General features: G+C 37.3%; 1 protein-coding gene across 12 annotated transcripts in view; it reads right to left on the bottom strand.

Moving 5' to 3' along the window:
* Window positions 1-460: 460 nt before the first annotated feature.
* Window positions 461-18,471, bottom strand: part of LOC107852625 — a 50,030-nt gene continuing 32,019 nt past the window's right edge. For 10 of the 12 annotated variants that reach the window (XM_016697654.2, XM_047406526.1, XM_047406527.1 and 7 more), the window contains 6 exons: window positions 10,952-11,000; window positions 9,391-9,461; window positions 9,141-9,260; window positions 2,053-2,153; window positions 1,624-1,669; window positions 461-662 (listed from right to left, as the gene is read on the bottom strand). In XM_016697654.2, coding sequence (XP_016553140.2) covers window positions 612-662; window positions 1,624-1,669; window positions 2,053-2,153; window positions 9,141-9,260; window positions 9,391-9,461; window positions 10,952-11,000 — 438 coding nt within the window. In that variant the 3' untranslated portion in view covers window positions 461-611. Of the gene's footprint in view, window positions 663-1,617; window positions 1,670-2,052; window positions 2,154-9,140; window positions 9,261-9,390; window positions 9,462-10,951; window positions 11,001-18,471 lie in introns of those variants that run through there. The other 2 variants (XM_047406528.1, XR_001669506.2) reach the window with 2 other exon arrangements.

Genomic DNA, 18,471 nt, shown 5'->3' with positions numbered 1-18,471 from the left:
AATGTATAGTTAACTTGAAAAGTTTTTAATAATACATGTGTAATTGAATATATGGTTTATCGTGCGCATTGATTTTAGTCAAGATTGCACAGGTTGTACATTTTGGAATAAATTTGTTCCCAAACGAACGTCAGGGAAAAAAATTAAGAAGCTCGAAGCTTAATTAAATTTTTAAATGTCGAGAATTTGTGTGAATGGCAAAGTAGCAAAAAGAGACTAATAAATTACTATCGACTCGAGCAAAGCATTCTTGCAATGATTTGTTGTTCAGTTCTCCTTTTTAATCACATTCTTATGATTGAGATTTACGAGAGACCATTTAACTAATTCCCCTCCACTTCCCTTTCTCTGAGTTCCCTTTTTTAATGATGCAATTTCTACTATCTTATTCTGATGAGACTCCCCACTTTTCTTTTCTTGTAAAATAAAAAGGAACTAAATAAATTTTAACAAAAAGTAATTGAGGCCAATGATAACCTGAACGAACTTACAATATATATAACAGAACTGGTAACCAAAAAAGCAAAATAAATACAGATCTAAAAGCTCAACTACTCACAAAAGAATACAAGTGCACTAATAAATATGTCTTGGAAGGTTGACTAGTTTTTTCACTTGTTGAAAAACAAACCCCTCCTCCTCCCTTTTTTCTTCTCACCAGCCTGCAACAAAGGAGAATTGGGAGTTCAAAACAGCGATCAGTCCTATTTACATCAAAATCTTAGCACCGATTGGACACCATGAAAATTAACTAGCAATTCAAGAGATTTTCTGACTCAGCTACGAGGAAAAAAAAAAAAAAAAGTTCTCTAGAAATTTCATCACAAATTCCCAAAACCATTAATCCATATCCATAAAGTTTTAAATGACATTCATAATAAGCATATGGTCACTCAAGACCTGGCGTATCTCAACTCGCCCGTAACCTATGTATACCTATTGAAATGATGTACAAGATATAGCTGCAAGGCCATGACGAAGCGGCATCAGGTTCCAATGTCGAGAAAATATGTCGATCCACAAAAAATAACAATAGATCATAAAAGAATCTAACACATGAACGATATTGGATGATTGATCAAGAGAGCTACTGTATTCAAGAGATGGCCTTTTGTGCAGAAAAACAGTTTCCTTTTGACAAATAAAGGCATTGTGACTAATATAAATTCAGCATCAAGATGGGTACCCATAGAGCAACACACGGTTTACCAACTAAAACATACTAATTCATGTGTGAAAATGCATATACCAGATGCTAGCCGATTTTCATGCTAAGGCAGATAGATAAAATTACATGATCGGAACCATGATGAAAATGGCAATAGAATAAAAAGGAATAAAGCACAGATTTAGCTGAAAGAGCTCAAAAATCTACAGTTTTTACAAGACATACAAATTCACACGTGGGAATGCATGTATCAGACGCTAACCCAGTTCTCGCTAAAACAATGAAATAAAAAATACATGATCTGAACCATGACCAAGTACAGATCTAGACCACAAATGCACTATGTTGCAACATTCAGGGAGCCTGTAAACTTCAACTGAACCTCAGAGAATAGAGAAAGAATACCATGTATCATTCATATCACAACAATAACTTTCAGATTGTAGAAGTCATACCCGTATAATAAATAATCTCATGGTAAGGACTATTGTATCCCTTGAACTGCAAAACAAAGTCACATGTCACATAAATAGAGAAATTAATTTGTATGATCACTTGAACCACATTGTCAGATGGTCACATGCAGAAGAAGAGAGTACAACATCGAAAAGGTAAAATTTCGACATGAAATAATGACGTGACATGAATGCCTCTTAACCAAAGCAGAACATAAGAAATGATAACAGATAAGGAAGAAAGCAAAGAATCTACTATGTATTGCTCCATCTGAATTGGAAGACTCCCAGAAGCATATGGTAGAACCATTTAATCTTCTATTTTTATTTATTTTTGGGTAAAACGCCTTGAGTTTGCTCATAACTATGGAAAATAAGAAAACAGTTTTTTTCTTAATTTATTCCATTTTTTCAGGGGGGAGATCTTACCAGCTAATGTCTCCTTGATCATTCTCAGCCTTCAAAATATGCTCAGCTCCCCGACTATCAAAGATCGTAAATTCTGTAGGACTTCCATATGGAATAGAAACCTTGAAGAAGCATAAAGTGGTGAGAAACACGTGGAGATCAAGGAACCAATAAAAGTTATAGCAACATGAGCTTAAAACTATAGTTTTTAAACTAGAAGTCATAGGAGAAACAGTACACAACAAAGTAGTCATTATTAGAAAAAGTTTGTGTGTTCTCTTACCAATGTCTTTACATTAAAATAAAATAGTGTCTTTACTTTGGAAACAAGAGATATCATCGTTTACCAATGCTTCTTAAGTTTTTTATACAGTTGGAGTTGCCAGTTTAGCACCTCCAGAGGAAAGCAGTTTATCACGACCCGTCCTCTACAAATACTGTCGCTAGGACTTATCAAAAGAAAAATGTAAGGAAAAGGGTCCAATTTACCAGTGTTATCAAAAGCAAAGAGCAAAAAAGGCTCTAAGGTCCATTGAGGTTTTAAGCGCAAATAGAGCATGGGCTCTAATTAAAAAAGGCACAACGAGAGAAAAAATAAAAGTACATACATTTCGTCCAAGACTAATAATTTTAAGCATGAATAATAAATATATGAACAAAAAAATTGAAAAAAACAATTACAACAAAGTGAAATATCAATTGTTCAGTGTCGCCTCTTCAGAAGCGGCTAATTGACGAGAGAAAGTATGCCTTAGAACCTTGATGATGACATTAAAGTTCACATTAAACGAGGCAAAGCACTCAACAAGTTTTGAACCTTGCTTCAGGGCTAATGCACGCCTTTAATTACATTGAAATTTACCCCTCCAATTCCAGAAATAGTTGACATTTAACCTTTGTTAAACTTTTTGAACAAATTTGCCCTCGTTGTTAGTCTGTTATTCGAATATACCCCTTTCTCTAAATGGAGCCAAGGGGAAACATGGCAATTTTCTCAAAGTACGCTTGCCAAGATGAATAGAGAAGGGGATAGAGGGTTCCTTAGTCTAATCCTCTATGAGCATTGAAAAAACATCCAGGCGCCTCATTGATGAGAATGGAGAATTTCACTGTAAAGATGCAAAACTTCACCCAATTAAATCCACTTTTCACCAAAAACCCATTTTGTCTTAGGATTTTCTTAAGATATCTCAATTGACATGGTCATAGGCTTTCGCAATGTTAAGTTTACATAGTATACCAGGCCTGCTTTGTGAGATTCTCGAGTCTACAACTTCATTAGCTATCAGCACAGAGTCCACTATTCATCTTCCGCTAATGAAAGGCATCTATTGAGAGTCGACCAAAGTGTCCACCACCCTTCCCAGTCATGTTGCCAAAACCTTTGAAATCAGTTTGTAGAAGCTTCCTATTAGGCTTATTGGTTTGAAATCTGTTAGCTCCTTGGCCCCTTTCTTTTTTCTTTTTCTTTTTTTTTGAATCAAGGCTATATAAGTAGCATTGAAACTTTTTTCAAACATTTCCTGGGCATGTAAATTGTGCGGAGCCTCCATAAAAGTCTTGCTTCAATACCTCCGAACACTGAAAAAAACCATTGTATAACAATCAAGGCCTGGTGCTTTGTCTGCAACACACATCTTAAGGCAATTATACACTTCCTGTTCATCAAAATTTTCTTGTAAGGCCTCCTTCTCTGCTTCTGATGTTGTTATAGGGCAGTTGTAAATGTTTCCTGCAGGTCTCCATTCTGCTGTCTCTGTGTTTAACTTTTCGTAGAATTTAATAATCTCTTCTTTTGTTCTTGTTGGTTCCACTTTAGGTTCCCCTTGTACTACTTGTTAATCAATATGGTTGCATCTCCTGTGGACATTAGCAATTTGATGAAAAAACTCTGTTTTTTAATCACATTCGTTTAGCCACAACGCCCTTGATCTCTATCTCCATGCACTCTCCTCATTCTTGAGAACTACTTCCAGTGTCAAATATATTTCTACCTTTTTTGAAGATTCCTCTTCTGACAAAGCCCTGTCTCTAATAAGGAGCCCATATCTGTTATTTGATTAAGCAATTTCGACTTTGGGAGCTTCAGATTTCCCTGTTCACTCCTGCTCCAATCTTTAAGCTTTCCTTTGAGGACTTTGAGAATGCAAGCTAAGATAAATCAGCCCTCTCAATGAACTCAAAGGATTCCACCAACTTCTGACTCTATCCACAAAACCTTTTGTAGTAAACCACCAATTTTCAAACTTAGAATACGATTTTGGAAGCTCTCAGGTGCCACACAGAAGTGTAATAGGTACCTGATCAGAGATCAGCCTTTGTAGGACAGCTTGCTTGATATTTACGAGAAAGCACATCCCACTCTAATGAAAACAAGATTTTCTCTACTTTTGACAGAGTATTAAGATTATCTCCTTTAAACCATGTATTTGAGCCACCTTCAAGTTGTAAATCATCAGCTCCATGTCGTCAATGAAATCTGAGAATTCTGTCATTGCTGAGGACCTCCTAATACAGTTCCTTTTGTCAGATGGGAACCTACAGACATGAATATCACCACAAATTGCCCAAGGACCCTCCTTCAGACCCCTCAGCCCCCAGCTCATCCCAAACTGATCTCCATTCTAGCTACCATTTGGTGCAAAAACTAAAGAAATATGACATGAAAATTCTTGTTGAAGAGCCTCAGATTTACAAGTTAAAGAATAAGTGCCAATCTCTACGACTTCTCCTTCCGGACTCCGCAATCCCACATCATAAGAATTCCTCCTCTAGGGCCACTGGCTTCCAAACAAGCATATCTTGTCCATTTTCGTCGTCCATTTTCCTCCACCAAACTGACTAATAATCCTGACGATTCCCTTCCAACGCTGCATTTGTTAATATTATGATTCAGATGTCTGAATGCACATCTGAATAATTAAAATGAATAATTAAAATGCTGTCTCCAGATCTAAAAACTGAATGATTAAAACTGTTTGTTTTTCAACATCTGAATGTGCCAAATTTATTTATTTGTATATATAATAAAAAATATAATTCAAATAAAAAATTAGTTATATATTAAGAAAATATTTGAAATAATACAACAAAATTGTTACTCCCTCAGTTTCAAAAAAAATGACCTACCTTCCTTTTTAGTCCGTTTAAAAAAGAACGACCCCTTTCCCTTTTTGGCAATACTTTAATTTCAACTTTCCACATGGCATGTTTAGGACCACAAGATTAAAGGGCATTTTGGTACATTTAACACAACTTTAATTTAAAGTCACAAGATTCAAAAGTCTTCTTTATTTTCTTAAAATTTCTGCCAAGTCAAAGTAGGTCATTCTTTTTTAAACGGAGGGAATATTTGATTGAAAAAAGAAATATCTATATTTACTAGTGATAATGGAGGTGGTTTGCACTGGCGGTGGTGGTGATAATAATTGATGTTAGTGACTAGTAATAGTGGTGGTGACAGTTGTGATGGCAGAGATGGTTGGTAATGTAGTGATTGTTATAACGGTGGCGATTGGTAGCAGTGGTGGTGATTGTGATGTGAATTTGGTTGACGGTAGTTTTTGGAGGTATTGATTGCAATGGCTGAAAAATGAATGTGTGATATTTGACGATGTGTTGGTGGTAATGGGAGACGCTATTAGCTGTGATCGTGTAGATGATTGTTAGCAGAGATAGATTGTAGTGACGGTAGTGGTTGAAGTGATGGTAGAGGTGGCGATACCGGTGACAATGATGGTGACTGAAGAATGTCTGAAGGTTGATGATGTATTAGAGGTAGTTAGCATTAGTGCTAGTTGTGATTGATAAGTTGGTCGATAGTAAGGATTGGTCAGTAATGGTTGATGATGGTGGTGGCGTTGGAATTGGTGTTAGCGTTGGGGTGGCGGTAGCGGTGGATATAATTAGAATATGGAGGTCGTAGGTTTTATAGCGACTGACAATAGTGGTTGGTAGCGATATTGATTGTCAATGGTGGTTGTGATGGTGGAAGTGGTTGGTGGCAGCGGTTGATGGTGGTGGGTGGTGGTTGACAATAGTGGTCGTGACAGAGACGGTAGTGGTGGTGACTGGTGATTGTGGATCTCTTAATGATATTAAGACTTGATTCCAGATTTGAATGATTAAGACCTATTAAGAGCTAAAATCTTAATAAAAAAACAAATGCACTTAATGATCTGAAGTCTGAACCATTCAGATTCAAACCTCAATAAAGTGCAACAAATGAGGCCTAATTTTGTTTCTTGCAGACGGACAACATTTGCCTTCCAATCCAACACTTGATTTTGACTATTCTTCTTTTCCCAAATCACATTAGACACTTGACACTCCATGAAGCTAGGTTGAACTTCATTGGACAACTTCCCCTTCCCTTTTGCTCTGCTGCCACTGTTTTTGAATTTGACATCAAAGGTGACCAAATTTTTCAATTCTTGAGTGCCCTTAAATTTGGTTTTCTTGATGTCCATACCAGGTTCCATTCCCCTCCCTTGCCTACTCCTGTCAATTTGCACAAGCAGTTCTCACCGGTCTTTTCTAGAAGAGCATCTTTTTGTTCGGACTGCGGAGGTAGAACATGTTCAATCTCCCATAATTCCCCATTAATTGTCACGTTGCAAGGTGTTAACTATTGTTTTTTGGTAAGAATCATCCGCCTCCATATCCACTTCCCACTTGGTAACATTGCAATTTTCCTCCTCCTAGTTATTACTTGCATATTGGCCTCCTTACCCGTGCCTGGTTCTTCGCAAATTTTCGACAGGTATGTGCACATAGAGCTCTAAATTCCCAGATGGTTTTGTGCATCTTTGAGAGTCTTCTCATGGCCAAATGCTACTTGTGTATTTCTCATCTAAAAGAATGTCATTTTACTTCAGCGTTGGGCTTTTCTAATATGTCATTAAAAATGATTTGAGAAGGGTCCGGCCCAGGAAAAGTCGAGCTAAAGGACTGCCCCAACATGGAATCGGGGACTCCCAAGTGTTCTACTGTTCCTCACGTGACTCCACGAGCTTTTCTAAATAGGGCTCAACACCCACGTGGTCCAAACAACTCCAATCAACAACTGTCATTGTACCAGTTATATCTATAACTTCATAGGGTGCAAATTACCGTTGGGTACAACTATCTTCAGACCGCCGCTTTCTTCACTTGCCATCACCGAAAAACTCCAGGTGCAACATCAAATCTAGTCTTCCTCTCAACCTAAATTGGGATGTGAAACTAAATTCTTCTTTTGAGAGGGTTACTTCATTGGGAATGTTCCAAAAGTCTCCAATCACTACAATCCGAGCTCAGTTGAGGCGGTCCTCCCTGTCGACTTCCAACTGCTACATAGATCTCCTATTTGTTGGAAAGTTTCATGTGACCACAAATGCAGGAGAAGTGCTTTCGCTCTGATCCATGTGGACATGTTTTTTTGTGACCGGTACAAATCCTACTTTAGGGCTCCACCTTTCCAGCCATACCTTAATTTTTTTTACAGGTCCAAACCCCTTGAGGGATCCATTCAGTGAAGTTTCTATTTGGTTCAAATAAGAACAGGCTCCCCACCATTTCATAAATACTTGCCCCAAATGCTTCTTTCCATGTATAGATGAGGCCTACATCCTGACATCTCTCCCGCAAATGCTTCTTTCCATGTAGATGAGGCCCATTTCCTGACATCTGAGAGAGTTGGCATCTAATAATTAGGATTACCACAGGACCCAACAATTCATCTTCCTATTTTTTTGTTCGGAGGGGGGCAGGCCAGCTTTTGCACACCTCGACTAAATCCACAGGATTTTTTAAGATTTATAGGATTTTTTTGCACCCTATGAAGTTATAGATAATTGCTATAAGTTTGCAAACCATAAAGGTAATAATTCAGTCGACAAAGAAAACCTACTAAAAAGCATATTATTAATATGGTTTGGTCAAACGACGTACATTTATAAACTAATACTGAAAAAGCGTAGAACCTATTGGGAGAAAATCTCCCACCACAAACTAGACTCTCTAAATGACTATATTCTGGATGTTATTGTGTTATGGTATGAGAAGAGGGCTCTTCAATTTTATAGAGTTACAAAACATTTCCTCCATGTTAGCCAAATATGGAAGAGAATTATATTTTCCTTTCAGAAAAAGTGAAGAAATTACTATACCACTTTGACTTTTTCTTTAAGAAAAAGTAAACCTCAAGTTTGGTAAGAAAATACGAGCAAAATTCATAGACTTCTGGTGCAATGCACAGTATTATCTAGCACTGCCTTCCAAGATAAATGAGTACAAAAGTAATCGGAAAAGAAGTGTCAATTACAAAGTTCAACACGCATATCTACCATATTGAACTTTATTTTATTTTTCTGGGGACTACTGCATTAACCTTTCTTTCCTAATTGATGCCAGAGGTACAAGATGTTCTTTATGGTCTGTGGAGATAATGCACTTACATCTGTACTGTCTAACTTGGACGAGATATGGTCTCTAACTCTGCAGATTCCACAGATGGAAATTGTTCAAAGCAACTAAGAGATGAGCTTAAACTCTTTATGACCTGATTCATTTTGGTTACTAGTGGGCCTCCTTTATAGCTATAGCCTATAAATATCCAAAGTTCAAGAGTTCTAATCTATGCTTAACAAAGAAAATGTTTGATCGAGCCCATATTATAACTCTGTAAATTTTAATGATCTCCTCCAGGACTGGGAGAGAGACTCTGGTGACTTGATGAGTTCCACAAATTATTGTTAATATCACGGATAATACTCCTCTTTAAGCTGTGGGAAAAAAAGTCACGACTCCTAGGTCTAAAAAGATGGAAAACCCCATCTCCTTAGAGTGACAAGCATCATATTGAAAGAACACCTTTTGCTTGAAAATTAGACAAGTGAACAAGAGCAGGCATGATTGGATGGTAACTTCACTGATCCTCAGCATTCAAAGGACCCATGTGCAGATTCAATGTATTTCACGAGAGGGCTCATACGCATGAGGTTGAAGGGTGTACAATAGTATATGCTAAACCACCAATCATTTGTTGGTCTTGTCTACATAATTTAAGGTATATAAATACGTTGCAAACTGTTCATGGATACAAAAAGGTAAAAGAAGGAAAGACGTACAATTGTAGATTGAGAAAACTTCTCACTAACAGGAACCCCACCAAGCCCATTAGCCTTGATGCTATAACCATCCCTCTTGATAGCCAAGGTAGCAGGCTCCCATATATCAAGATATCGTGTCTGTACAACCAAAAATGATAAGAGCAAAAGAAAGCGATAGCTAAACCAGAATATTTTATTCATGATCATAAGAGATTGAATAAGGTCGTTATGATATTCTCCACACCTAGAAACTCATAAATGTCCTTACCAACAATGAAACTTTATATGTAGCATGGCCACTATAAAGGGTTTTCTCTATGCAATTATGCATTACAGGATCTGCAAACATAGAAATAGAGTTCACATAAGATGAGGTGAAAGTACATAGAGCTTCGAAACAAAAACAAGAACAAGGATCTCTGAGATTTTTAGCTTGCAAAGAGATCTGCATGCAAATACACAACAGGAAACCTATTTGGCTTCTGAACTCATGACTATCCACGGGCATCATTTCAGATGAAAGAAGACGTATAAGAAACTCCCCGAAGAAGTATGTAACATATTGCTATCTGAACAAGAATAGAGATAAGTGAGCGGCTGACAGAAGGTTAGTGGATTTTCCACTGCAAGGAGGTCAGTACTTAGAACCAAGTAACCAGAACTATTCCAAGATAAAAGTATAAAGGGAAAAAAAAATACAGATCAGACAATAACAGATCTAGAAAAATCTCCCAGTACAACCCTCTGGGTTGTTGCATGACATGGAGAGAAGATGAACATGAACAAGCACCCTGAACGAACTTCTTTTCACCTTTATCTAATCAGTTCGGAAAACCAAATCAAGCAAATAGAACGTTGACCACTTCAGAACCTGACTAAGTAGCTAAAAAACAACTGAACCTGTTTTAACCATATACTTTCCCCGTATCTACTTACGTGATGCACGTGGAGTTCACGAAAGAAAGACTCTGGGTTGACTATGAGGTTATGGTGGGATACGCAGCGGTTTGGCACTTCTTGGGCAATGTCAAACACTGTGAGAGAGTTGGTATGCAGTTAGAAGAGCATGAGAAGAAGGAGAAGAGAAGGGCATGGAATATGGTTCCACTATAATGTGGATTGTTTGGACTGAGAGGAATAGGAAAGTTTTTGAAGGTGTAGAGTCGGGATTCTCCCAGTTGAGGATATGCGGATAGTCTTTGTTCCCTTATTTTCTTTTGGTGCACTCAGAAAGTTCCTTACTGTATAGATGATTGAGTTGAGTTTGTAGTGAATCATATTGTTTTGTAAATTCTTTACTTTTTGGTACATCTCTGGTATACGGCTGTTGGATCAATGTTTATGAATGAAAATACTGCTACTTGATCAAAAAAAAGGAAAGAAAAAACTTGACTTTTGAAACTTGTGGTCTAAAAGAAGCCATAGATATTTCGTGTAGCAAACTAAAAAGGGAAAAGAATAACATAGATTGGGGAAGGAGTAACAAATTTCATATTTTCACAATTCTCCCACCATCTTGTCAAACAGAAGTGTCTGCCTTCCTAGATCAGATTATTGTATTCAAAATATCATCAAAGGAAAAAAATAACACAGGCGGATTAAGCACTAACTTAAGGTTGCATTCATAAGCATTTATTTAATATAGTGATCTTTCAAACTGAAAAATCCATCTTTCATGAAGTAACATGTTTGTTCCAACATGGAGAATAAAAGCAACAACTAGGAATTTCTCAGTCTCATAATAATGATGGAGAGAATGTTGACTTCTATAATTTGCAATCATAACAGTCAAAAGTCTCAAAAATGTATGAGAATAGACTTAAAAGTACCACAAGTTATCTTCCTATGCTCATTTGCAAAGACCTTCACGAGTTCACCCTGAAAATCAAAAACCAGGAAGTCATTGCAATGTTTCTCTTGGAGATAAACCAAATAAAAAGAACTTTTATTATAAATAAAATAAACACGTTCTTTTTGCAGTCTTCCCTTTTTATACTAGAATAAACACCAACGAATGTTTATAAACAGTGTGATTGGAGTTGAATGGTTGAAATTTCACCCGACACCACTAAAGCGTATGGACTTCTTCTTTTTTTATTTTTTTGATGAAGTGAGATTTTATTAAGGCATCAAGTAGATGCAAAGACGCAAACGGGGGGATTTGTCAGTTCAGTAATAACAAAAAAACTTATATAGCTAAGGAGCTGACAAAATCCAAGAAGTGATCCAAGTTATTTACATGGGAAAAGTTCGCCCAGCTATAAAGGTTAACCAAACTACTAGCCTTAAGCTTACAAATTGGAGGTGAAACTCCATCAAAGAATCTTCTGTTTCGTTTATTCCAAATACACCAAAAACTACATGTTGGGGTCATGATCCAGATTTTTCTGGTGGAATTTCTAACTTTCATAGAGCTCCAGCTAGTGTAAGCATCTCTGATATTTAAGGGCATGGACCAGTTTATACCAAAAAGTGCTAGAAACATGTTCCAAAAGTGTGTTGCAAAGGGCAGTGAAGCATAAGGTGGCTGATGCTTTCCGATGTTGACTCACACATGTAACACCTATTGACCAGTTGGAATCTTCTTCTCATAAGATTGTCTTGAGTGAGGCATGCTTCTTTTTAAGGCTGTCCAAGTGAAACATGAGACTTCAGGAGGAAGTTTAGTTTTCCAGACTAATTTCCAAGGCCACAAATCAATCATCATCTTATTGGAGCTCAAGTGTTCATATCCATCCTGCCTTGTTTGCGTATAAACCTCTACTGTAGCAGCCCCATTTTAACTTATCACTTCTCTGGATGTCAATGCTACAGTTCTCTAAACTTTTGACCTTTGAGCATATTTAATAACTCTTCAAATTCTTGCAAAATTTCTTCTTAGGTTCAGGTTCCAAGAGTTGCCATTCCTGTGCTGAGCCATAGAATAATTCGGATGTCTGGCGATGTTAAATATATTTGGGAAGACTTCTTTCAAAGAGGAGTCTCCTATCCATTTGTCTAGCCAGAATCTGATATGGTTCCCATTTCCTACCTCAAAGTGAGTTTGTTTGAAAACATCATCCCATAAAGTATTAATAGTCTTCCATAATCCAGTTCCGTAGGGAAGTGTGGATTGTTTGGTACTCCATTGACTCTTGGTGCCATGCTTAGCCACAAGTACCTCTTTCCACAGATCAGCATCCTCTTGAATGAACCTCCAATGCCACTTCATAAGCAAACACTTGCTATGTATAGCAAGATTTTTGATACCAAGGCCACCGAAAAGTTTGGGAAGAGTGACTTTGGCCACTTCACAAGGTGTAATTCACTAATTTGTGAGATTCACTGTTGCCTTTCCATAAAAAGTCTCTCCTGATTTTGTCTAAACGTTTCAAGACTTTGTCGGGGATTGGGAAGAGACATGAAATATGCTGGAATGCTATCCAAAACACTGCTTATTAGAGCCCGTTTGGAATTGCTGTTACAAAACTGCTTATTAAAGAAGCACTTTTATAAAATAGCTTTTCAGAAAAGTGTTTTTGAAAAAAGCAATTTGTGTTTGGTAAATCCATTTGAAAAGTACTTTTGATAAACAGATTGTGTTTGGATAATCTTGTGCTTTTTTGAGATAAATGACCGAAAAGGACATGTATCAATAGACTTTTACTACTAAAATTAATTTATAGAGAAAATTTATTTTAAATATCTATTATAACATTTTTAGTTAAAATTTTATTTTTATTTAATTGAAAAGCACGTACTCTAAAATTTTCAATCAATATTTATATACATAAATACATTAAAAATATTAATAATGATATATTACTTAAATAATTTAAATATCACCTTAAAATATCAAACAAAAATAAATATAAAAATTATTTCATAAATTAAATCATTATTTATGAAAAACTTAAAGAGAAAAATAATTAGTCCTTCATACATCACAAAATTCTCAATGATTTCATCTCTAATTTTATTATGCAATATCTCCATACTAGTAGAAGATCCGTCTTATATTTCTGAAGGTATACCAGAAGGCTCATCTCCTTCTTCATATATGTAAACTACATGGTAACAAATATGACTTTTCATGAATTATTTATTCAATATTCGAGAAAAATTTATAAGTGTTGTCAAAATATCATTTATTCTTGTAACGTGATTCATCTGTCATTTGTTATCATTAATAATAAAAAATAAAAAGTTATATATTCTTCGGATCATCATCAATGATTTTTTAAAATCTATTTAAAGAAAATGAGTGAAAATAAAATAATAATATATAAATCATAAATAAAATAAAGAATTATGATGTAAATATGAAGTATAAAATATTAAAATCAAACTTTAATCATACTTATAAGATATGTAAATTTTATATATATATATATATATTAGTGTGTGTGCGAGAGAGAGTGATAGGAATATTTTAGTCATGAAAAAAGTAATTTTCTGTTTCTGCTTTTGTTGAAAAGCAGAAATTTTCTGCTTCTTTCCTTTACTGCTTCTGCTTCTTTTTAAAAGCACTTTTGCAAGTTTACCAAACACCGTTCTTTTCAAAAAAAAGTATTTTTTTCTCAAAATAAGTGTTTTTCTTTTGAGAAATAAGCAATCCCAAACAGGCACTTAGAGTCGATCTTCCTCCTACAGATAGGTACTGCTTTTTCCATGAAGCCAGTCTTTTCTCAAATTTCTCAATGACTCCATTCCATATGTCAATTGCTTTGTGTTTGGTACCCAAAGGCAATCCCAAAGAGGTTGTTAGGAAATTGCCAATAGTGCACACCGCGATATCAGCCAACTCCACTAAATTTGGCACGACATAAACAGGATAAATAAATAAATAACACTCTTCGACATGTTAATATGAAGGACAGACAATGGTTCAAAGATTATGAGGGTGAGGTTAAGGTAGAGAACTAGTGATTTTTCAGCACCGCCAAAAATAAGTGTGTCATCTGCGAATAATAGGTGTGAAATGGACACGGAAGTCTCACTATTAGTTCCAACGGTGAAAGCCTCCAGTCACTATCTCTGTTTGGCTTTCTCAAGCATGCAGCTAAGACCCTCCATAACAAGAATGAAGAGCAATGGAGAGAGAGGATCCCCTGTCTGGTCCCTCTTGTGGGAGAAAAGAACCCCGCTGACTACTATTAATAAGGATGGAATATTTCACGGTAGACATGCTGTATTTTATCCATCTGACCCACTTTTCACTGAATCCCATCTTTTTGAGAACTGAAATGGGGAATGCCCAGTTTTTGATCAAGCTTTTTCAACATCAAGCTTGAAAAGGAGCCCTGCTTCTCCATTTTTCTGCTTCCAGTCCATAATTTCATTAGCAATGAGTGTAGTATCTGTGATTTGCCTGCCTTTAATAAAGGCATTTTGATATCCTGAAACCATCTTTCCAAGTATCTTTTGAGTCTTTCAGCCAGAACCTAAGCTGTGATTTTATAGAAACTACCAATAAGACTAATGGGTCTGTAGCCCATTAGTGCCATAGCTCCTTTTCTTTTTGGTACGAGGGCAATGAAAGATGCATTAAAAGACTTCACCATGTTACAATTGTGATGGAACTGATTGAGAGCTCCAAGTACGTAATTCTTAATTGTATCCCAATTCTTATGATAAAAGGCCATTGTCAAGCCATCAGGTCCAAGGGCTTTATCGGGGCACAAGAAGTGACTGCAGCTAGCACTTCTTCCTCGCCAACAGTTGCTTCCAACCCGTCTTTTTCTTCAGTTGTTAGGCATCCCATCCTCTCAAAATAGGTTGAAGGTCTCCAGTGTTTTTCCTCGGTATAAAGGTTCTGGTAGAAGCTGATTATTTCTTCCTTTATAAGCTCTTTATCTTCTATAATCTCTTCTTCCACTAGCAGTTTGTCTATCCTGTTGTATTTCGGTTGGCATTTGCAACCCTTTGGAAGAACTTAGTATTCCTGTCACTCTCTTTCAACCACAGAAATCTGGATTTTTGTCCCCACGAGGCCTCCTCTGCTTTGGCCAACCTCCGAATTTCCAGTTTGAGATTCAAGATCTGAGATTTTTCCTCTTGAATCTTCATTCTGCCTTCAGTTGCCTGCTCAAGTATTAGAAGTTCATCCAATGTTTGCTTTCCCTGACTTCCACTTTGCCATATTCCTCTTAATTCCATTTGTTGATATCCCTTTTCAAGTGTTTCAGTTTCTGAGCCAGAATGTAATCCAGAGAACCATTAACATTATAGCTCTGCCTCACTCAAACTTGAAATATGAAGGATTAGCAGACCAGTCACCACTCTCCAATACTATGGGTCTATGATCAGAAGTGACTTTTGGGAGGGGAAGCTGATTCACAGCTCCAAAGTTGTCACTCCAGTCGGTAGAAATCAGGAATCTATCTATTCTGGCGGCTTGAGTTGAGTCCTCGCCCCTGTACCAAGTGTAATGAGCACTCTGAAGAGGTAAGTCGATCAATTCCAAGTCCTGAATGAGATCTGAAAAGCTTCTCATTGATCTTGATCTTCTAATGCAGCTGAACCTTTCATGTTCGAATCTAGAGACGTCAAAGTCTCCTCCAGCTACCCAATGATCAGTCCATAGCCCTCTGATATCAGCTAATTCATCCCAAGATCAGTTCTTTCTCAATTTGAATGTGGCCCATATACACCAGTAAAGCACCATCTGAGATCTCTCTCCCTGTAGTGCTTTGAACATTGCATTGATGGAGTACGTACCTTGCGGAAAACCTATACGATTCCATTGCCTCTTACCCCAGAATATTGTGATACCCCTGTTCCTTCGACATGATTTTAATTCCACCCAATCAACCCATCTAGATCCCCAAATCTGTGTTGCCATAACAGTCTCTTCAAATTTTGTTTCTTGTAGACATAAAACATCTGGCTTCCACTTCTTGACCAACAATTTAATGGTGTCTTTTTTCCCAGTCGTTAAACCCCCGCACATTCCAACTTATGATTTTCACTTTCATTCGGACAGTGCTTTAAGTTTCCTACCCTTCATGATTCTCTCACCCTCACTGTGGACCCCTTTGTAATAGTTGACTTTTTCACCTCGCCATCCCCCTTTCTCTTGGAATTTTTGTGCCTTTCAGTTTCTCCCTTTGCTGTTGAAGCTGTAGTTTCCTCTTCTGCTCCATACATAAGATCATCTCCAGGATCTCGTGTTCAAATGCATTTACATTCAGGTCAAAGGCCTTGCATGCTTTAGCCATAACGAAAGTTATCTGCTTCATCATCAGTTTCTCCGTCTGTTTCCCCTCCTACTCCATGCTCTGTGGGTGATTCAGAGTTCAATTCAAAGGACTGACTGGGCTTCAGGGTGTCCGTAATTGGAGCCATTCTAGAATTATTCACTGGCCCAACACCTCTCCAAATCTTGTGTTGTTTGGCCCTCAGTTTACCTTTTCTTTTAAACTGATTTGGGCCCAAATCATAATAGGCCCAATCTGCATTTAAAATTAAAGTTCATTTACGGTCTGACCCACCATTTTAAAAAAGTTTGACTTCTGTTGAGCCACGTGATTGTTCACGTGTTGCCTTCTATGGTTTGCCAAAACAAGCGCAGCTATAGGTATAGCTACAGGAGTCGTAAAAGTGGAGTATTCATTGGACTGCTGGGTAAAGACCTGATTGCTGGCAACGATATGGGCATCGGAGATAACGGAGATTTCAAATTTCCACTCCTCAACAGTTAAATCCACCTTCCTTGGGAATTCCATGTCGGAGTGATGAATGCAGACGCGAGCTCAATAAAGCTGATTTCTGTTCTTTGTGTCTACATATCCCCCATACTGGTCTCCTATCTTCTTGAAATTTTAGATCATCCAAGCATGCAAAGGAATCCAAAACACCTTCAACCATTTCTAACCTGCGTCTCGGAGTGTTACTTCAGATTCACCAGCCGGCGACCGCCAATCGAGAGTTAACCTCCTTCCATTCCAAAACCAATCACCATTTTTTACTCTTACAGCTTTACAGCTTCCTGCTTGGAGGGTAGCTCGAAGAGCAATTTATTGTGATTTATAGGGGTGACTCTAAGCCCTACACTGACTTGCCATCGACTGAGGAACCACTTTTGAATTATCTCTTGATTAGTGCTGATATTAAAAGAGTCGTTAAATGTCCCAATTACACACTTTGCAAGATAATTCTCCTTTTCTGTTGCTTGGCACACTGAACATTCTCAGAATTGGTCGGCCACTTAGTAATTTTGCTGTTTGAAATTATTTTGTCTTTGGATCTGCAATCTGGAATCGTGGATTTTACAGCCTTCCCCAGAAATCTTTTCATCTTCCCTGCTATATCTTCCAACCCCCAGTTGTAGTCACTCTCTGGGATAATCACTGATGAGGTTTTCTCCCCCAGCAGAGTTTCTATTCTCACATACCGGCCATGGATGTTGAAATTTTGGACCACCCTTTATGAATGGGACTGGATCTTCCTCGCCCACTTCTGCATCGATTTCCCCGTCCTTGAGAATCTTTAAGAAGAGCTTCATACACCCAACGTAGATTTTCTTAGTCGATTCTGATTCTGCCAGTAAACCTCCTCCTCCCACGTTCAATCAAAGTGAACCATCGATCGCAATCTTCACTAATGTTTCATAATTCAAAATATTTGTCGCCTGCAATAAAAATTATCCTCTCCCATGTCTAGAGAAGAGGGAAGTCACCGGAGAAAGTTGACGGCAAACTTCAGGAGAGAAGATTCAGAGGAAAAGTTTTGGCACATTTCCCAAGTCAGAGCACACTATGGTGACCTATTGATCTTATCTAACAGAAATGGATATTTTAGGCGTATGAACTTCTTCTCCCTATTCACGGGCCCTCGCTCCCCCATTAAGAAATACAAAACAGTCATATAAGAACTAGTGAACTACTAATGTTGACAAAAGCCTTGAAAGTCCAAGGGAAAAGGCATTAAAAACCCCTGAGCTTGAGTCGAATTCCCAATAACACACTCGATCTTCGAGGGGTCCTATAACAGCAAAGGACTTCTTTAAAACGGAATAAATACACACTTAACTAATAATGAGGCAGAGTATGTTCACTCTCTTGGGAGCATGTGAGAGGGGAAAAACTTAAAACTGATTAATTTGGACCTGTTTTCGTTTTCCAATTGGAACTTATACAATTAAATAGGCTTAATTAGTTATCACCACAAGTCGATGACTTAAACTGACAGGATTATTTTCCTCTTCCTTTTTTTGGTAAAGTCCAATCTGTTTTTTTTTTCATAAATCTAATTTATTGAGGACGCTGTTTATATTTATAGCTACCTTATCACCGAAAATGTTCATTCTTTTTCCGTTTTCATAAACATATCACCACTGAAAAAATGGTATCCAACTTCCAAATTATTC

This window comes from Capsicum annuum, chromosome 2, assembly GCF_002878395.1.
Source record: "Capsicum annuum cultivar UCD-10X-F1 chromosome 2, UCD10Xv1.1, whole genome shotgun sequence".
Taxonomy (NCBI): Eukaryota; Viridiplantae; Streptophyta; class Magnoliopsida; order Solanales; family Solanaceae; genus Capsicum; species Capsicum annuum.
Note: the sequence above shows the minus strand (reverse complement) of the source record. Positions and strands in the feature narration are given on the sequence as shown.